Below are 22,349 nucleotides of genomic sequence, written 5' to 3'. Positions count from 1 at the left end.
CTCAGACTGTTAACTGTGGACTCTTTCCACATACTTCTTAGCTCCTTCCATACACTCTCAGTCACCAACCAATCATCTTACTCACTCACACATCCCCCCTTGTTTTTCTGCAACTTACCAAGCATTTAAAGAAACACAGACTTAAAACCTTAAATCATTACAATAACATAAAGAGAATGATGCAAGCTGGTTGGTGAGTGGGAAGAAGAGAAAGAAGCAGAGGGAGAGGAGAGGATATGGGGCAGGGAGGAGAGGTAGAGGAAATAGTGTTGGGAAGAGGAAAATGAAGTGACCCCCACAAGTCTTTGTAGGTTCTCCACTTGTATTACATATTGTATAGCCTTAAATGCTTAACTCTGAACTCAATGATTTCAAATCATATTTACAATACTTGTTCATACAAATGTATTTAAAACTGCTTCTGTTCTTCAGCACACACCAGCTGTGGAAAACAGGCTCAACAGCACTTTCCATAGAACCTGGAAAATCTGTCTAAGAGGATGCTTTTTCATTCATGACTGCTTCAACAACTGTCACTGGAATACAAAAAGCTCAGTATTGTCTATAGATGCATTCAGTACTTGTTTAAATGATTTACTAGCATTTTGTTTGTCATTCAAATACATTCAAAGACAGCAGTTTTATCCTCCAAAAAGCCTAAGTTTCAAAAGATAGAATGCTCCCTCAAGGAATTTTCTTTGCTAGATGAGAACTGAATTGTTGCGCTGTACCATTTTACCATTAAACCCATGATATTAACAAGAGAGATATGTTAGATATAACATATAGCCTATGAACATGCACCAGTTTCTGCAGAAGTCACACTGAATTTAGTTGTATTTACTACCAAGTTAATATACATACACTTGCATTATAGTCTGAATATGGATATCGCTTGAGAACAGGTATGAGTAACTTAAATTTACTAATGTGTTATTTGTGCTTAGAAAAAAACAATTTGCTTAGTACATAAAAATGCAGTGGTTTGTATCTAGTGATACATCAGTGGGAGGTGCTGACGATCATGAATATCCCCCAATTTCCCCTCTCAGTAGCATTTGCAGGATTCAGGTGGATTAATAGTTGTGTGGGTTAGGAGGCTGCAGTGGGGAGAGTGAAGGGATAAGATTGCCCTTCCTGTCTCTTTCATCAACAGAACTCCCCAATTTCTTTCCCTTTGTCCTCTTCAGTGCCACCTACCAAACTGTCTGGCTATTACTCCATGTGGGTTAAACCCTCAGGAATACATTTTCCCAGATTTAGAAAGGACTGGCTGCAGGGATGGGAAAATAGAAGATATCGACAATCTTTTGCTGAATTCAACCCAATGGTATGGCACATTGGAGCTGATCATGAGCTGGAGACTTAAGAGTCCCCAATTCAAATCTTAACACAGCCATAGCTCATGGCACGTACTTAATACAGACCTAGACATCATCTGAGCAAATGCATGGTCCTAATCTTAGTTTTGCAGAGATAATAGGAATGTGGTACACTTACTGGGAAGGGAGAGTGGGAAGAACCAATGCTTAACCAATCCTTTTCTCTGTAAATCCTCCCCCAGGCCATTTTTACCCAGCTTCCATGTTTTGCATAACTTGGCTGCTTTGGATGCTTCTAGAGATGGCACCACTATTGTGGTAGCGCTTACCTGTTGTACTGCATTAATGCAGTGTTTTTAGTTGGTGGTGGATGTGTGTGTAATATTATGCTAGCGCATGATTGTTGCATCAACTGTAAAGATTTATTTGCAATCCAGTTCATAAGCGTAAGCACAAATATACATGGTAAGTCTATTGAATGAAGTATAGTTCTATATTGTTACCAGGATTTCATTGCATGGTAAGAGTTTTGCAAGTTGTTTGGTAAAATATTAGTAGTGTATTTCATGCCCCAAATTATGTAGATTTGAAATCTTAGCTGTTAACTTGTTAAATGTTTAGACATATCCTGGGGTTTATGTTATCTTTTGTCTTGATAGTACATAAACCATTCTGGTACTTCTTTGGTTTGGTCTTAATTTAAGGAAAAACCAAATGTTTATTATGTTCTTTTCCACTTTGGACTCCTTACAGACACCAAGGACATATTGTGCTTCTAATACAGAGGATTTGGAAGCTGTTATTCATCATATACACAGTTTGTACTCCTCAGCCTCATTTATGGCAGCAGGTGTTTCTATGGGAGGGTAAGTAGTTACGTCAGAGACATTCTGCTAGCATAGATCTCCAGTCATTATAAATTTGCAAATGCACTAATTAAGGATTCTTCTTGTGTAATGCAGGCTCAGTGGAAAATGTGCTGTCTCATTTTTTGTCCCGATAGTACTTTTTATTGCAACAGTAAGAGGTGAAGAGTAGGCACTTTTTAAAAAGTGGTCTGGGACAGGTGGCTCTTCTCCACGATCGATTGTGCTTACTGATAATCACAGGCAAGTTTTTGCATTGCCTGTCAAAGTGATCTAATAACTGAAATAAATAACTTTTGCTGGCAGGTGCTAGGAGAGACTGAAAGTGCAAGTCAGTTTAAATTGAAGCCCTGCAACTGGAGTGAAGTGCCACTGTGGGACACTCTTATACTGACCACATCTTATGATTAGACATCACAAGGATTCTGACAGGAAAGACCCTTTCAAATGGCTTCATAATCACAGCTGGTTTCATAATCACAGCTGTTCTCATAGGGTGAGATGTTTGGCTTTGCTTGTTAATCAAAGACAGTCACTGTCTGTTACTGATTATTTTATATTCCTTTGGGGACTAGGGATTGGACTTGCAATTAAGAGACTTCCAGGATACGCACAATCAAATGCATTTTTTAAAAGTTTGATTTGATAAAAAATGTAAAAAACTAGTAACAGCAGCAATCTTCTATCTGTCCACACTGGTCCTTGAACCAGCCACCCCCACCCCTCATTTTCCCCTCTGTTCTTCATCTCAGGCTTATAGTTCATATTGAATGGAACACACTTATCCCTAACCATTTTTTCATCTCCATTTGCTAGAGCTGCGCCATTATCTCTATACTCATTTTCAGAACAATCTCTTGGATTAAAAAAAGGCCAAAAACAAGTTTGCTAAATTTAGTTTCCATTTTTAAACATCCAAGGTGTACACCTAAAACTGTAATGTGTGAAGTGGCCTCCAGAGAGATGGAGGATAAAAGGTGTTACTTCAGGTTGCAAGTTTCAGGATTATTAATGTCCAGATACTGTGACTTCATATGCTTGAGGATATTCCAGTACCAGAAGAACATAATGTTACACTGGCTCTGCCTTGCCAAGGATTCTTGTCTTTTAGAGTAGAAGTGCCACAGAAATATGCATCCATAAGCATGATCATTTGAATAATTTATTTTCTCTCTTGTTTGTAGCATGCTTCTTGTAAACTATTTGGGCAAAGTTGATACCAAAACACCACTGAAGGCAGCTGCAGTATTTTCAGCAGGATGGAATGTTTTTGATTCTATAGACTCATTGGAAAAACCTGTGAACTGGCTTCTCTTTAATTATTATTTAACCAGCTGTCTACAATCTTCTGTTATTAGGTGAGTCAACCGTCAAACCCTCCAATCAGTTTTAAAAGACCACAGTGTGTTAGTATAAAAGTAAGTCTGTTGTGATACATGTTAATGATGACTTGATTTAACAAGTAACTTCCCCCTTAATATTTATAAAATAGATGTACCAGGCATAAAACATGTTTCAAATTAGATTGACTTTTTTCATTCTAAAAAAAGCATTTGGTCAACCAGCATACATTGTACGCTGTCAAGGACTGCAACATAAAACTTTTGTTGGGATTTGCACGTGTCATTCACTTCTGTCATGAAGGGGTTAATCTGTTTCTGTCTTAGCTAGGCATAATTAATTAGCATGAGGCCAGTTAAGTGTCGAGTAACTGTTCCCGTCAGGGTATAGGAGGAGTTGCATGCCTAATGAACTAATCTAGGATCGATTATTGGCTGACCAGGTTTATTGGGGGCAATTAACATTCTTTCCTTTGTCCAGGACGCCATTGCCCACCAGTCTGTTACACAGTTACCTCCAGCATGTAAGGATGAGGAAGCTAGTTAGCTCTTCTTTATTTTACCACCAGTGTAACCTTTATTATTTTATCCTTTATGTAGTAAACATTATGTTAGAAGCTGAACACATGTCTCTGTGATTCTTTATATGCTGTGCAAAGCTCTACTCTGCTAAATATTATCATAATCAAAAATCATAAGTCATTCACCCAACAAAGGTTACGGACGCCAGCCTTTGTTAATCACAGCATTGTGTGTTTTCAGCTTGAAAGGGCAAGCAGACTTTTCCCCCCTATGCTCCTTTTTGGACTTGCAAACTGCAGAACGCTCTCTGTGCCAGTGCTCCGTGTGGGACAGCCAGAGAGTGAATACCTTTGTTTGCATCAGCCAAAAGGCAGACAGGATCTATCTGCACTTCAAAGGAACCACCAGCCCTGCCGTTCAAACAGAACGATGAATACTGGTCAAGCTGCTGGGACGAGTGCAACCCCAAGGGAAAATGAAGCCCCGATGGGAGAAGCAAGAGAACTGCAAGTTGGTGAGATCAAATCCATCCCTTTTTCTATTCCTAAATTGGAGGAAGATAATTATCTCAAATGGCGAGCAAGTGTATTGTGTGCCCTAGATGTGCATGATCTCAGCCATGTGATCTCTCAAGAGCCACAATGCTCCCTACCCTGAACAAAAGGGACGCTCCTCTGACTATCAATGCCAGCACAGGGAAAGGTCTGTGGGAGGCTCTAGAGGAAAGGCATGGGCAGAGAACAAACAGCCAGATGCAATTCTTAAGAAGACGGCTGTATAACTCTTAAGTTGCCTGAAGGGGGAGATATGGATGCTCATCTGAATCATGTAATGTCGTTAGTCAATGAGCTGAGAGCTGCTGGAGCTGTTGTTCAACTCCATGAGATTACTGCTACAATATACAATAGTTTGCCAGAATCTTATTCCAGCCATATCACTGTCTTAGAAACAAAAGGTGATGTGGAGCTATCGTATGTTTTGAATTCACTGAGAGATGAAGCTCGGAGGAGGTCCATCCGAGACTCCACACAAGGCATGAGAGCTCTTAAAGTATCTGACAGAAAGGCCGTAGTGTGTGATTTTTGCCACAAGAGGGGGCACTATGCCAAATACTGTAGAGCACGCCAAAGACAAAGAGAATCCCCTGCTGAACATGCGGTCCCTAGAGAACAAAGAGAAGCTGATCAATCTGATGGGACGAAAAGATTCCCACGTAGTGCTAAACAAAATCCTCATAGAAAGTTTTCTTGCATGATTTCAAATGATAATTTTAATATGAAAAGCTTTTGGATGCTCGATAGTGGGAGCTCCTTCCACTTAACTTCAAAAAGGGATTATTTTGAAAGCTTGGATGAAGGATTTAAGCACAGTATGACCTTAGCAGATGGATCAGCATTAAAGATTGAAGGGACTGGAACAGTGTATTGTCGAAGGCTTTCACGGCCGGAGAACGATGGTTGTTGGGGGTTTTCCGGGCTGTATTGCCGTGGTCTTGGCATTGTAGTTCCTGACGTTTCGCCAGCAGCTGTGGCTGGCATCTTCAGAGGTGTAGCACCAAAAGACAGAGATCTCTCAGTGTCACAGTGTGGAAAAGATGTAGGTCATTTGTATCTACTCAGGAGGGGTGGGGTTGAGCTGAGTCATTCTGTAAGAGTTTCCCAGGGTGTGGAATGCTAATGGCGGGAGGCTTCACTGTAACCTGAGGAGGTTCTTTTGCATATGGATTGGTGCTTGATGTGCTAATCTTCTCTGCAGGGCTATTGTCGGGTGTGGAGTGTTTTGTTGGCCTGGTGTTTTTCAGAACTGGAGCCCATGCTCTGTTCATTCTTAAGGTTTCTTCTTTCCTGTTGAAGTTTTGCTTATGCTTGTGAATTTCAATGGCTTCCCTGTGCAGTCTGACAAAGTAGTTGGAAGTGTTGTCCAGTATTTTGGTGTCCTGGAATAAGATACTGTGCCCTGTTTGAGTTAGGCTATGTTCAGCCACTGCTGATTTTTCAGGCTGTCCAAGTCTGCAGTGTCTTTCATGTTCTTTTATTCTTGTCTGGATGCTACGCTTTGTGGTCCCGATGTAAACTTGTCCACAGCTGCAGGGTATACGGTATACTCCTGCAGAGGTGAGGGGGTCTCTGCTGTCTTTTGCTGATCGTAGCATCTGTTGTATTTTTCGGGTGGGTCTGAATACTGCTTGAAGGTTATGCTTTTCCATAAGCTTTCCCATCTGATCAGTAATTCCTTTGATATATGGCAAAAACACTTTTCCTGTAGGTGACTGTTTTTCCTTGGTTGTTTGATTCATCCTGGGTTTGATTGCTCTTCGGATTTCATTTCTGGAGTAGCCATTTGCCTGAAGTGCGTGGTTTAGATGATTAATTTCCTCATTGAGAAAGCGCGGCTCACATATCCGTCTTGCACGATCCACTAATGTTTTCATTATGCCTCTTTTCTGTCGGGGGTGGTGATTGGAGTTTTTGTGTAAGTACCGATCAGTGTGAGTTGGTTTCCTGTAGACCTTGTGACCTAACTGAAAGTTTGCTTTGCGGATGACCAAGGTATCCAGGAATGAGAGTTTTCCCTCACTTTCTTTCTCCATTGTGAATTGTATGTTCAGGTGGATGTTGTTGAGATGATTCAAAAACTCCCTCAATTCTTCCTCCCCATGGCTCCAAATGATGAATGTATCATCCACAAACCGGAACCATACACTGGGTTTGTGGGGTGCTGATTCTAGAGCTGTTTTTTCAAAATGTTCCATGTAGAAGTTTGCTATAACTGGGCTGAGTGGGCTCCCCATGGCCACCCCATCCGTCTGTTCATAGAATTCTATGAACAGACGGATGGGGTGGCCATGGGGAGCCCACTCAGCCCAGTTATAGCAAACTTCTACATGGAACATTTTGAAAAAACAGCTCTAGAATCAGCACCCCACAAACCCAGTGTATGGTTCCGGTTTGTGGATGATACATTCATCATTTGGAGCCATGGGGAGGAAGAATTGAGGGAGTTTTTGAATCATCTCAACAACATCCACCTGAACATACAATTCACAATGGAGAAAGAAAGTGAGGGAAAACTCTCATTCCTGGATACCTTGGTCATCCGCAAAGCAAACTTTCAGTTAGGTCACAAGGTCTACAGGAAACCAACTCACACTGATCGGTACTTACACAAAAACTCCAATCACCACCCCCGACAGAAAAGAGGCATAATGAAAACATTAGTGGATCGTGCAAGACGGATATGTGAGCCGCGCTTTCTCAATGAGGAAATTAATCATCTAAACCACGCACTTCAGGCAAATGGCTACTCCAGAAATGAAATCCGAAGAGCAATCAAACCCAGGATGAATCAAACAACCAAGGAAAAACAGTCACCTACAGGAAAAGTGTTTTTGCCATATATCAAAGGAATTACTGATCAGATGGGAAAGCTTATGGAAAAGCATAACCTTCAAGCAGTATTCAGACCCACCCGAAAAATACAACAGATGCTACGATCAGCAAAAGACAGCAGAGACCCCCTCACCTCTGCAGGAGTATACCGTATACCCTGCAGCTGTGGACAAGTTTACATCGGGACCACAAAGCGTAGCATCCAGACAAGAATAAAAGAACATGAAAGACACTGCAGACTTGGACAGCCTGAAAAATCAGCAGTGGCTGAACATAGCCTAACTCAAACAGGGCACAGTATCTTATTCCAGGACACCAAAATACTGGACAACACTTCCAACTACTTTGTCAGACTGCACAGGGAAGCCTTTGAAATTCACAAGCATAAGCAAAACTTCAACAGGAAAGAAGAAACCTTAAGAATGAACAGAGCATGGGCTCCAGTTCTGAAAAACACCAGGCCAACAAAACACTCCACACCCGACAATAGCCCTGCAGAGAAGATTAGCACATCAAGCACCAATCCATATGCAAAAGAACCTCCTCAGGTTACAGTGAAGCCTCCCGCCATTAGCATTCCACACCCTGGGAAACTCTTACAGAATGACTCAGCTCAACCCCACCCCTCCTGAGTAGATACAAATGACCTACATCTTTTCCACACTGTGACACTGAGAGATCTCTGTCTTTTGGTGCTACACCTCTGAAGATGCCAGCCACAGCTGCTGGCGAAACGTCAGGAACTACAATGCCAAGACCACGGCAATACAGCCCGGAAAACCCCCAACAACCATCGGACTGGAACAGTGTCAATAAAAGTCATGGATGTTAATGGAGAGATAATAGAAATAGCTCTGGAAAATTGTATGTATGCTCCAAAGGCAGATCAGAACATTCTATCTCTTGGAAAGATGTTAAAGAGTGGAATTGGATTTTCAATTAAAGGAGATGTCTTCAGCATTTATAATCCTAAAGTAGATGTTGAGATAAAGGCACAAAAATTAGGAGACTGTTTTTACCTGAAGGAATTAACTTTCCCAGTGTGCCAAGCAAAGCTGAATGACTGTCCTCACACAAAATGTCTAGCTTCCTATCATTTTAAATCAGGGCATCGAAGCTTTGATTCTATTCAGAAATTGTTGAAAGGCTCTGGAATTGATATTATTGATTGTGGTCTTTTGAGAAATGGATGCTCAATTTGTGCCAAGGCAAAAGGTACTGCTCCTAGATATAGCAAGAAGCAAACCTATCCAGTTGAAAAGCCATCGGAGAAAGTGTATTCAGATGTGATTGGACCAATTAAGACCTCTCTTGGAGGACATAAGTATGTTGTGAGTTTTCTGGATGCTGCAACAAGATATGCATTTGTTTATGTACTGAAATCTAAGAGCCAAGTGCTGGAAAAATTCAAAAACTATGTTGCCATTCTGAGAAATAAGTTTAACAAAGCTCCAGAAGTGTTGTTTGCTGACAATGGAACTGAATATTGTGTCAGTGAGTTCCAAAGGTTCTTGGAGGAGGAAGGAATAATGCATGAAACAAGTGTAATATACTCTCCTCAACAGAATGGGGCAGTAGAGCGCTTCAATCGAAGTCTATTAGAGACAAGCCTGTGCTTATTGTTTCAGGCTGGACTATTAATAGACTATTGTCTATTAGAGACAAGCCTGTGCTTATTGTTTCAGGCTGGACCTGCTGGGCAGAAGCTGTAATTACAGCGGCTTATCTTTATAATAGAGTTCCAACAAACGCTACAGGGAAAACTCCATTTGAGATGTGGTTTGGAAGAAAAGCAGGACTCAGACATCTCAGAGTGTTTGGAGCAAAGGCATTTGCACACATTCCTGCCCAAAAGAGAGGGAAGCTTGATCCCAAGGCAGAACTGGGAATTCTTGTTGGGTATGTACCCAATGGAAAGGGATTTAAAATTATGGATCCTGACACATTCTCTGTTAAAATAACCAATGTGATTTCCTTTGATGAAAGTGGCATTTTTCAAGCTCCTGAGAAGGACTCCACAGTAGAAGCCAGCCTGGAAGCTGAAGAGGTCTCTTTTACTGATTTGGTCACAAGGCTACCTGCCCAAGATGCCAACCCACAGGAGCAGCATCAAGAAGAGGCTCCACTATCAGAAGGGGAGGCAGGAACCCTGGAATCAGAAGGGGAAGCAGGAGATGCCAGGCCAGAGGAGACTGAGACCACTGTGAGAAGTTCACAAAGAATCAACAAAGGAGTGCCACCACAAAGATTTGAATCCTGTGCAAGTATGCAACCTGTATGTGAGCCCTCTACTTTGAAGGAGATGACAGAAATGCCTATCCATGAGAGAAACAAATGGATGGAAGCAGCACATGAGGAATATGAATCCTTACAAAGCAATCACACATGGACACTCACTGAGTTGCCACCTGAAAGAAAAGCCATCGGATGCAAATGGGTGTTCAAGGTGAAATACAACACTGATGGAAGCATTGATAAATACAAGGCGCGCCTAGTGGCTAAAGGATTTACACAACAACCAGGGACTGACTTCACTGAAATTTTTGCACCTGTTGTGAAGTACACATCAATCAGGACCCTGCTAAGCATAGCTGCATCAAGAAGGATGTATGCTGAACATCTGGACATCAAAACAGCATTTCTCAATGGAGACTTAACCGAGGAAATCTACATGACTCAGCCAGATGGATTCAAGAGGAAAGGAGAAGAGAACCTTGTATGCAAACTCAACAAAAGTCTCTATGGTTTGTGCCAAGCAGGGAGATCATGGAATGAGAAGCTATCTGAACTACTAAAGCAACAAGGATTTCAACAAGGAAAGGCAGAACCTTGCCTATTTTCAAGACTAAAGAATGGACAATTTGAGTATGTTCTTGTGTTTGTAGATGATTTGATCCTATGCTGTAAGAACAGAGAACATGCAAATGAAATTGCTGAGAAGCTATACAAAAGGGTGAAAGTAAAACAGCTAGGAGAATTAAAACATTATCTTGGGATCCAAATTGAGAGAACAGAAAGTGGGAGTTTCCTTCTAAACCAGAAACACAAAATCAAAGATCTTGCAGAATTTCTGGAACTGGAAAATGCAAAAGGAGTGACCATACCAATTGAACCATGTTACCTCAAGCTCACAGATGGAATGCTACTTGAAAGCAACAAACAATACAGAGAAGCAATTGGCAAACTTCTCTATTTGAGTACAGTGTCAAGACCTGACATATCTGCGGTGGTTGGGATCCTATGCAGAAAGACAAATTCGCCCAACCATCATGACATGAACGCTGTCAAAAGGCTTACCAGATATCTCATAGGAACAGCTGACTTGAAACTAAAGATTTCAGCCTGTGACAACCCAAGGCTAGTTGGATACATGGATGCCGACTGGGGAGAAAACCAAGCTGACTTCAAATCAACCAGTGGATATCTATTCTTCTATGGAGAAAGCCTGATCAGCTGGACAAGCCAGAAACAATCTTTAGTTGCCAAATCTACCACAGAGGCAGAATACACATCTGCTGCACAAGCCTGTGATGAACTTGAGTGGATCATCAACCTGCTGAAGGACTTTGGCGTAGATGAACCTAAACCTATAACTCTATTTGAAGACAACCAAGCTTGCATTGCCTTATCCAAAGGTGAGAGCATCAAGGCCAGAAGCAAGCACATCGCTGTCAGATATCACTCCGTTCGGGAGAAGCAGCAACAAGGAGTAATTGATCTCAAGTATTGCCCTTCGGAAGAAATGGTTGCTGACATTCTCACCAAGCCGCTAGTGAGAGTGAAGTTCGAGCACCTGCGAGAGAAGATGAACCTTCATGACTTCAGTTACTAACACATGAGAAGGGGTGTTGGGATTTGCACATGTCATTCACTTCTGTCATGAAAGGGTTAATCTGTTTCTGTCTTAGCTAGGCATAATTAACTAGCATGAGGCCAGTTAAGTGTCAAGTAACTGTTCCTGTCAGGGTAAAGGGGAGTTGCATGCCTAATGAACTAATCTAGGATCAATTATTGGCTGACCAGGTTTATTGGGGGCAATTAACATTCTTTCCTTTGTCCAGGACGCCATTGCCTACCAGTCTGTTACACAGTTACCTCCAGCATGTAAGGATGTTGAAGCTAGTTAGCTCTTCTTTATTTTACCACCAATGTAACCTTTATTTTATCCTTTATGTAGTAAACATTATTTTAGAAGCTGAACACGTCTCTGTGATTCTTTATATGCTGTGCAAAGCTCTACTCTGCTAAATATTATCATAATCAAAAATCATAAGTCATTCACCCAACAACTTTGCATTCTTAAATGCCAGTCTTCTCTTTTCATATGTGACCTCGTGTAGCATAATAGCGATAAGCATGAGCTGTGGGCTAGGCGGTGTCTGTTTCTGTTCAGCCTTGAATTCGGTAGGTGGCCTTGGGCAAGCTCTCATCTGAAATACCAAGATACATATTAGCAGCCATACCATGCAGAGTCACACCATTCTGACTCCACTGAGTCTGTGGACTTAGGAGGGCGTAATTCTGTTTTAGGACAGCAATGCTAGGATCTGGGCAGGACAGAAAATTAAAGGAGGAGGTTTGCAGAATAACTCCTACATTTTTATCCTGTCTGCCTTTGGCTTAAAAAATTCAAGGAGATATGCATAGGGTTTCCAAGAGAGATCCCATCCAAGCACTGCCAAGAACTGACATGGGTTTAGCAACCCAGAACCCAGAACTGCATGGGTTTAGCAATGTACCTTCTAGCGATACCCACTAGACCTAAGGATTAAGCTGCCTATTAGCACGGGAAGAATTCCAAGGGAGAAAATCAGCTCATCTTTAAAGCTTAATTCTTCCCTTGTTTCAACAGCAAGGGGACAGTGCCCTTTCACTACTAAAAGAATAATTAGTTTCCATTAAAGCTCCTTGTGTTTCTGATTATGAGGATGATGTAGCTGGAAAACATACAGGTTGCAATAAAGAATGTTATCGTTAAATATGAAACTCTCTATTGATTTCTTTATATTGACTCAGATTGATTGTACTTAAATTACACAGGACTTAAATATACAAAATTCTTCAAATGTGACTGTCTCCTCGTATGAACTTTAAACAGATTTGCGCCGGAAGTAAAAGTGAGCTCTAGCACGGCTCCATTGAAATATGTTCTGGTTGTTGTTTATACTCAAATAGCTGCTCATAAGTTTGTGAAATATGGAATAAACGTATAATGGTCAGAGTTGGCTGCAGGTCACATGAACATCTCTATGTATGTGTGGAAACAGGCCCCACAGTGATCAGCCTGAGTTTAACCACATCAGTGAAGCCCTTGTTTTGAGCTGGCTTTGCTCAACTGGTCACATTCAGCCAGACCCACCTAAGCCCCTTCTGCACTGGGGACATAACTCCTTACTTTCACTGTGTCAGGGCTTGTCGCTGCCACCACTGAGCAGGGCCCCAGCTGGGCCGGCCCTGACATCAGAGGGGCGCCAGGGATACTGCAGGACCCTGCTCTGTGGAAGGAGGGGCGGTATACATCACCCAGACTCCCTCTCAGTCCACTCGCTGGCCTGCTCAACCTGGCCTGCTTACCCTCTGCGTCCTCCATCATCTACTTCTCCCAGAACTCTCCTCCAAGCCTCCACTCTTGCACTGCTCTGCTCTCACTCCACACCATCACTCCTTACTCACACCCACCACCTCAGAGCTCTTCCTAGCCACCTTATATAGGGTTTCCTTTCTCCGCTCTGCCCTCCTTCTAGGCCTGTTCCCTCTCCTGATTTGGCCCAGCTGTGCCTTCCCTCAGGTGTTTCCCTCCTACCACTAATCCCTTCTTGGCTTCCTTGCCTTGCTGGCAGGGTGGGGTTGAATGCGAGCCATCCCCAGCTGAGGTCTCCTTGGCCTTGCTCACGAGGAGCTGCCCCAGCCGGCTTCTGTGCTGCTGAGCATGCCTGGCCTTGCTTGCGAGGAGCTGCCCTGGCCAGCTTCTGGGCTGCCTGCTCATTGATGCTGGGCGGGACTATTCATCTCCTCCCCCAGAATGCCTGTGGCAGCTCCACCTGGAGGGGCTTGGCTCCTAGCACCTCCTGAGCCAGGCTGCTGTCCTCTAGCCAGGGTGTGGCTCTGGGCTGTAGTGGCTGCTTCTCGGCAGGTAAGGGCTCTGTTTGGGCTGTTGCTGGGTCCCTGTTCCCCCTGCCTTGGCCCTTTGCCTTTGTCCTGCTTAGCCCCCTCTCTTCCCCCTGGAGGGTGGGACTGGCTGGTCTCCCCCTGCTCCCCCCAGCCCTCTGAGGCTTGGGCCTTTCGCCTCTTCCCCCTGGAGTGGGCAGGTTCTGGACCTGGTTGCTGGCTGGGGTGGTAGGGCCACTGCCTCCCGGTTGCCTCCCACTGCTCCCTCCTGGCAAGTCTGGGGGCTGGGGCCCAGACCCCGGACACACTGTAGTCAAGCCAAAGGCATGGAATCAGCTTGTATGTGGCCGTTTGCACCTCTCATGTTTGGTCAGTGTGGCACCCTTTATTTTTTTAGTCCGCACTGTGCTAAAATGAGTCAGGATCATGAATTATTGTTGTCATCACCATTGCCATCATTTGCAACTTCACAACGCCAGCCCTTTCTTCCTTTTTCCTTTTTGCACATGCGCTTAACTGATGCATCACTGGAGCGCTAGATCAATCTATTTCTTGGATTCCACTCTCCAGTAGAGATGGGCACGAACTGAAAAACAAACCAAAGTTCATGATGAACCAGGCTGGTTTGTGGTTCACGAACCAGTGGTTCGTCAGAGGCCATTTATGATGAACTGGCACGAACTTTAGGCTGGTTCATTTGGTTCGGTTTTTGGTTTGTCACTGCAGACAGCCTGGCACCGATCAATCAGTTTCTTAGGCAACAGGGGATGGACTTCCTGCAGAGCTTCTACTGGCCCAGAAGTGATGATTTGCTGACCTGGATGTAGCGTTTTTACAAACCAAACAAACCTGTTCACAAACCGGGGCAGGTTCGTGAAAGTTCGTGGTTCATGAAATGTGACGAACCACAAACTGCACAGTTCATTTTTTCTGGTTCGTGCCCATCTCTACTCTCCACCCCTCCTTTTGTTAATCCTGCTTTGTTGATTCACCTGTGTTCCACTTTTTCCTTTTAAGGAACTCCACATATAATTGGCTGTGAGAATCACCTATTAGCCGGCCAAACAGTGGAAACAATAGAGGGCATGGATTTGAATCATTTGCACAAACAAGGAAATGTTCTTTCCCAGAAACAAAGAGAAATAATATTCTTTAAAGGAATTTTATTTTTAAGTGATCTCATCGGAGCGGCAATGCATTGCTGCAAAGCTCCATTCCTGCCACCTTCAAGCACCTGTTTCTCCATCATGGGATAAAAAGAGAATTTTTTTTTTTAAAGGACCGAGGGGAGGGGAGATGGAAAGGAGGGGCTGGATAGACATGAGTAGCCAATCACAATGCACTGGACTGGTAGGGAGCCGGACGGCAGGGGGAAGAGGGCAGAACACTAAAAATGGAATAAAGGGTATGCACAGGGAAACAGTCAACCGCAAAGCCATTTTTTTTTTAAGTTGGGGTATAAGCACTCTCAGGAAAGCCGCAGAAAAGCCGTATAGTGACCGGAGTGACTATTCATGGCAGCAAATTGGGTGCAGGTGATCACAAAAAAACCTTTGTGGTATGGGAACTGAACCAACAAAATTGGTCCATGCAGAAGGGGTTCTGGTGCAACTTTGTGTGCAGATGCTTCAGCCTTTTTAGGTTAATATGACCTAGGTTATAAATAGTTGTTTTACTCAATTTATTTTTGCAAATAACGTTGTAGTATTTTGATCCAATTTTAAGACTACCCCTTTATTTATATATTTGTTTATTGTTACAGACATCAGGAAATGTTTGGAAAGCTGTGTAATATAAATCTTGTCTTGAAGGTATGAGAACTAACTATATGTTTTTCATTTCATATTTGGTTTCACAAACTCTTAACAGAAATAATTTTCTTAAATTCAGGCTAAGAGCATCAGGGAGTTTGATAAACAATTCACTTCAGTCATTTTTGGCTATTCTACGGTTGATGATTACTATGCAGATGCTAGTCCATTTCGTAGACTGGAGACAGTTGGAATTCCAGTGTTGTGTTTAAATTCTATGGACGATGTTTTCTCACCCAGTCATGGTAAGCTGTTGTGTGGGGTTTTTTTCCCCCCAGTCTCCCATAATGTTTAAATACAGAAGACAATAGGCACTTTGCTGAGACTGGAAGGATACTGTATCTGAGGTTGTAGACAAGAGCACTCATGCAGGATCAACTCCAGATTTTGGGAGGACCTAGGCAAGGTGACTGCCAGTATCCCCCCCCCACATGCCACGTGTCTTACCCTCTCTCAATCTTTGCCTTCCTTACACACACAAATACCCCCTCCCCAACCTACCTAGTTCTCTGGAGTTGGTGAAGCTAAAGAGAAGGAGAGAATCACTGCTTCATTCCTTCAAGTGTCTCTAGGATCAGAGAATGGAAGATTGCCCAAGGGATCTCTGAAATGCATTTGGTCTCCCATTTTCTGAAGGGTGAGCTCTGGTAAGAGACAAGGAATTGGAACGCAGCTCCCACAGGTGAGTGTAGCTCTTTCAGCTGCATTCCCCCAACATCCTTCTCATCAGAAAATGGAAGACGAGGCCACTGTGATATCGCAATCTCCTGGGAGAGGGGGGAGTCATTGGAATGCAGTTGTCACATGAATAAACTGTTGCTACTCCTGTCAGGAAACAGAACCCTGCAACGTCACAGGGCACCTTGGGGCAAACTCCTGTTTTCTTAACGAGGGCAGATTAGCAAAGCATCACAGCTCAGTGATAGGCCACCTGCTGGGCCTTGGGTCTCAGCAGATAGCCTACCATGCTAAGCCCAATATTTGTCCTGCACACGTGTACAAAAGAACTTTTCTTATCAGTTGCCACATAAATGTTACCTTAATGACATTTAATGTTAATTTAACCTACTTTTAGGCTTTCTGGGAAGGAAGGGCTAACTAAGGGCAGAAGCCACTTTACTGAAAGAATATTTTGTCATATCTTGGAGTAATAGGAGAGAATGAAAGAAATTAGACATCCTGAAGTCCTGTAAAAGATTAAAAACCAATATGCCATTGGTTTAAAATGCAAATAGTTAAAAATGTAACAGGTATTACACCCACAACCCTATACAGTATGCTTTGGCAAAATTTTTGGCCCAAGTGCCAAAAAACTGTATTGTTTACCTAGAAAAACTGGTGAACTAGCAAATAACATTTAAAGAATTGTTTTTAAATGTAAAGCAGCATTGTTTACATATATTGCTGTTAGCTTCTATGAAGTTACAGGATACTTAATTCTGAGAGAAAAATGTTGGAATGGAAACTTACACTTTCCCCTCCTTTTAGCTATACCAGTAGAAATGGCAAAAAAAAATCCAAACGTGGCTTTGGTCCTTACTTCTTGTGGAGGCCATATTGGTTTTCTGGAAGGATTGTGGCCAAGAAAATGCACGTACATGGACAGAATCTTCAAGCAGTTTGTTGAAGCTGTGTTTGAGCATGGAAGCAAAATCCTTAATATGTAGCAACTTAGCAGGACCACGATTGCAGCACAGCAGCATTTTATGAACAGGGTGATTAAACTTACTGCACATGAGTTAGCAATAAGACAACAAATAGATGATGTCCATGATTAGGAGCAAAAAGCATAATTTTGTTTAGATACTTTGCAGTAATATTACTTTTTGTTTTAATATACCTTGTACATATAACCTTAAATCAAAAGAGCACTTTACTCACATGAAATGGCGCGTAACCAAAAACCATTAAGCAAACAGATAGTCTCAGGTTTGTAAAAATTTTAAAGATTTTTTCTATATACGAATATTTGTTCTGATGACTTGTTCATGTGCACTTAACATTACAAAAGGCAACTCCATTGTAACTCACAAATGGGTTTCCTTTGGAGGGATTTAATGGAGGAAATGCAATATAAACTTTAAAAAGTAATATAAATAGTGGTTCAAAGCCATTTTTAACTTTAATCATGTACTGCACTAGTACTGCTGATTATACTTATTATTTCTCTACGATGATTACATTTACAGCATTGTTATTTTTTTGTCTAAGCCATGTATGTCTTACTTTTTTAACATTGGTGCTTTTATTTCTGCCAGCTGTTTTATGTTGAAACACTGAAGGGAAATAAACTACATTTTTAAAGCAACACATTTTATTTAATCTTTATATGTGGCTTGGTGAATATTTGTGTCTGTGTATTTCTATTTCATATAAAGAAAACTTAGCTACTCATTAGGCAGCAATCAACCAGAACTGTTAAGTTTATGGTAAAACTGATTCAGTTTGAACAATGCCCCTGGAGTATCTGCAGTCTTATTTCCTATACAGCTGGAAGTGGAATTACCTTTGAAATATTTTCAATATGTAAAAAAAATTGCAAATCTTTATTATTTTAACAGATTTTTAATAAATCCTTAGATAATTGATTTTCTAAACTATTTGCCATCAAAGAACTAAAAGAACTATCAATTGACCTTTCTTCTATTTTCTCCCCTAGTACCCAAGACTGCTTGGGAGTAAAGCCTACTGAGTACATTTGACTTACTTCCAGGTAGACTTGCTTGGAATTGCTCCTTAATCCCTAAATGTGTCATTTTTAGGTTGCTTTTGGAGCCAGACTGGCCAGGACTGCATTCTTAACAGAGATTCTCAAGGCCTAGAAGTTTTTCAGCAGCAGGATTTAGCCTGGGATGGAGTGTGGTTTAGTGGTTTAGAGTATGGGATCAGAAGAACCCAGGTTCATATCTCATTGAGTGTCCTCGAACAAGTCAAACATCCTCAGTCTAACTTAACTCACAGGGAGGTTGTGAAGATAAAAGAGAGAGCTGGTTTGTGTAAAACCAGCCCTCCACCATACACATGGAATTAAGCGGAGGTACCTAGATTGCACCATGTAGCTGTCTGAAATGCTTGTATGTAAAACCTCAGTCTCAGACGTAGTTTCAACAACCACAAAGTAAGAACACTATCTGGAAAGAGGAGTTTCCTGCCAAATATCATATTTAAACAATTGGATTTTTTTTTAAAAAAAATCTATGCAGTTAATCTATCATGAAATGTCCTAGTTCCATCTTGGAAGAAAACAAAATATACAGACAAAAGCAAAGCATACATTGCTGGAAATTCAAGTAGAGTTTTGAAGAGTTTTTAAAATAGTTATAAAATAACTTTGGTAGCTTAAAAAAAGTAGTGGATTTGCAGATTCTGGAAGCTTCTATTCAGCCAGAATGGGCTACACCTTCCTGAAAAGTGCTTTAGAAGTAAATCTTCAAAAATAGTCAAACTATTGATTTAACTATTTATATGATGACAAGTGAGAGATCAATCTACCTTTATTATAGGATTGGATATTTCAAAATGTGAGTTACACAGTTAAGATCCGATTTTGACAGATTTTAAATGCAGGCTGTAATTCTCTGCACACCAAAGAGTATCAGGCTTCTAACGAAATATGCACAGAACGAAATTTGTCAGATTAACACCTTTGACTTTAAAAGTCTGATTATGAGACATTTACCAATTTTTCAGTTTTTGGCTAGTAGCAGTTTTGCAGCTGTGAACATCAAGAATAATCTTTATACAGAATAGAGAATAAAGAATCATCTTTATACAGACTGTTCAAGATTTTATACAAATTGTTCAAGATTTTCTATTCCTTGACTCCGTCAAAAACCAAAAGGGAGACTGCAATGAAGAAATCAGAAAAAGATTGAGATTTGGAAAAGCAGCCACAAGGGAGCTAGATAACATCCTTAAAAATAAAGATGTCTCTCTAGGAACTAAAATCAAGATAATCCAAACTATGGTAATTCCCCATTACTATGTATGGTTGTGAAAGTTGGATAGTGAAGAAAGCTGACAGGAAGAAAATTGATTCATTTGAAATGTGGTACTGGAGGAGAGTTTTGTGGATACCATAGACAGCCAAAAAGACAAATAAGTGGGTACTAGATCAAATCAAGCCTGAATTCTCCCTAGAAGCTAAAATTACAAAACTAAGGCTATAGTACTTTGGTCACATCATGAGGAGACAAGATTCTCTGGAAAAGTCAATATTGCTAGGAAAAGTGGAAGGCCGTAGGAAAAGAGGAAGACCTAAAACGAGATGGCTTGACTCAGTAAAAGAAGCCACATTCTCCAGTTTGCAGTATCTGAGCAATGATGTTAATAATGTTAACGATAGGCCGTTTTGGAGGTCTTTCCTTCATAGGGTTGCCATAGGTCAGATGCGACTTGACAGCACATGACACACACACACTATATCCTCAAATGTTGTCAAACATGGATTCATCTGCTTTACCATAATAAAGCTACATTTTTGAAAAACTGAAATGGTTTTGTTGCTTCATTTTTCTGTTTTAAATACATATATGGGAGAAATTAACTCAGTCCAACCATGGCTACATGATTTTGAAGCGTGCATTACATATGAAGGACAGTATAGGACTGTAATAGTGATCCACTTGGGCTTAAAATCCTTCTAAAATATGACCAGATATCAATTACTGCCCTCATTTATTTGGTTTTAGCTGTACTGCTTTTTCTGTCATCCCCGTTGGTTTGTGGATAGTGGGGGATGTCTAATATGATTGGCATTATAGCTCTTTGCAAACTGAGCAAACCCTCTCCCTGTAAACTGTGGGGCATTATCTATCATGAGTTCATGTAGACATGCCCATCCAGCAAATGTATTCTCGAGGCAGCTGACAATCACAGAGCTTGTAAAATGAGTCATGTGTGCTACTTTTAGGTACCTATAGTAACAAGAAATGTATGCCCTTGTTTCAGAAATTGTTGCAGTTTCTTTTTCATGAATGATTTGGCAATGGAGTGATTATCATCAGTTGTTTTGACTAAGCACATTTATTCATATGGCTGAATTCACAGTTCTCTGTCCGGGCATTATGGTCTTGACTTAGTCATGGCCACTAAACGGATGGTCTTGCACATTCCCGGCATCTGGTAATTCCTTGATGACCATCTTGAAGTTTTCCCAGTAACTCACTTCATTACAGCTGGTATGATTATTCTGTAACCATATGGAATTAAGCCCCATGAATCTGTCAGTTTCATTCTATGAAGAACAACTGTAGTCTGCAACTAGAGATGGGCATGAAGAGAAAAAAAACCCGAACATGATGTTTGTTGTTTGTTGCCATCCATGAACAGGGACTCACGAACAACCACGAACACAGCCCTGTTCACAAACATGTTCGTGGTTGGCTGTTTGTGGGGGCCAGCAGGCTCTCCTCCAGCCATTATTCAAGTCAAGATCCCTACTGCACCACTCCCAGAAACCTGACCTGAGCAGGTATCAGGAAAGGTACCAATAATAAATAATAGCTTGGCCCCAGAGCCTAGCAGCAGCCCTGGAACTTGAAGGGGTAGATCCCTATCCCACCACACACAAAATTCAAGCTCCAATGCACTCTTATCAAAATGTCAACAGCAGCTGTCTCTCCCTCTCCAAAACCAGAGCTGGGAGCCCCCGTCCCCCCAGGACTTTGTTCCCTTGTAACAAATTTTGGGGTCCACACTTGAAAGGAAGACCTGCTTATCAAGCTAAATTGGGCTTAGATTGGGGTTTCCAGGGCAACAGCAGGAGTTCAGACAATCCCTGCCTAGGTTGCCAAGGGAATTGATTGCAGGTGCCCGACTGGCTTGATGAACAACAACGAACAAGGCTTGCAACAACCACCTGTTTAGAATGGGACCTCGCGAACAGCAGATTGGGCTGTTTGTGGCTTTTTGGGGGTTCATATTGGTGTTCGTGCCCATCTCTACCTGCAACCACGACTGCAGTTGTCAAAAGCTGTTTTGTCTTCAGGAAGGCTTCATTTTGTTTGGAGTCTCATTGACAAGCAATATCCAATTTTAATAGTTAACTCTGGGTGCAATATTTCTGCCACATTAGGCAAAAATGTGCCCAAACAGTGTACCTTTTTAATTCTGTAGTGGATCATGGAGGATCAAACTCTAAGATGGCCTCCACCTTCTTTGGGTCAGGACTTAAGCTCACTGATATGATGCCCAGGATAGGTAACCTCTTTCTGGCAAAGGAGACGCTTGTTTTTACTCAGTTTTAAGCCTGTTGCTTTCGTAGTTGCTAGGACTTTGTCTAGTTTTTTGTCATGATCTTCCTTTTTTTAAAAAAAAAATTATTAGGTGAGAATATTAATACATACAACTTTCAAATAACATTTCAATATCATTTTCCCCCCACCCTTTCCCTCCCCCCCTTTTTTTCAGGACTTCCAACAGCTTTCCAACCCTATATCTTAATCTATTCCTAATCTATCCCCTTTTTCTGTAACTCATTATATCATGTTTACATTCTGTTTTGTTAAACTAAACCCTATTTGTTAGCTTCAAAACTATTATTATTAGCTTAAAATCTATTATCTATTACTATCTGTTAACTTCAAATATATTTAAAATTAAGCTAACAATTAAATAAAATATCTACTTTATTAATTTTACCAATAGCTATTAACTCCAAATCCACTTAAATTTAGTCTAACAATTAGCTAATACTTCACTTCATGTGTCATGATCTTCCTCAGTACGTTTATACACTAGGAGGTAATCCACATACACAAATACCTCCTCCAGGTGTGCAAGAGCTCCATCATTTCCCTTTGAAACAACTCTGAGGTACTAGAAATCCTGAAAGGTAATCTGGGAAAAATATCTCCCAAATGGAGTGATGAATGTGGTTAATTTGGCACTGCCTGAATCCAACTGGATTTGCCAAAATTAGCTAGCAGCACACAACAGTGAAAACGTTGAAATATATTCGCAAAAGATGCATAACAGCGAACTTTTGCGT

At 41.5% G+C, this 22,349-nt stretch overlaps 1 protein-coding gene across 1 annotated transcript in view; it reads left to right on the top strand.

Annotated features, from left to right (window-relative positions):
* Positions 1-17,666, top strand: part of ABHD3 (abhydrolase domain containing 3, phospholipase) — a 39,906-nt gene extending 22,240 nt beyond the window's left edge. The window contains exons 5-9 of the mRNA XM_054984598.1: positions 2,076-2,188; positions 3,373-3,546; positions 15,310-15,358; positions 15,438-15,603; positions 16,847-17,666. Of these exons, the coding sequence (XP_054840573.1) occupies positions 2,076-2,188; positions 3,373-3,546; positions 15,310-15,358; positions 15,438-15,603; positions 16,847-17,025 (681 nt within the window). The 3' untranslated portion in view covers positions 17,026-17,666. The remainder of the gene's footprint in view (positions 1-2,075; positions 2,189-3,372; positions 3,547-15,309; positions 15,359-15,437; positions 15,604-16,846) is intronic.
* The last annotated feature ends 4,683 nt before the right edge of the window (positions 17,667-22,349 follow it).

This window comes from Eublepharis macularius, chromosome 7 (genome assembly GCF_028583425.1).
Source record: "Eublepharis macularius isolate TG4126 chromosome 7, MPM_Emac_v1.0, whole genome shotgun sequence".
Lineage (NCBI taxonomy): Eukaryota > Metazoa > Chordata > Lepidosauria > Squamata > Eublepharidae > Eublepharis > Eublepharis macularius.
The sequence above is the reverse complement of the archived record's forward strand: the minus strand, read 5'-3'. Positions and strand labels throughout refer to the sequence as shown.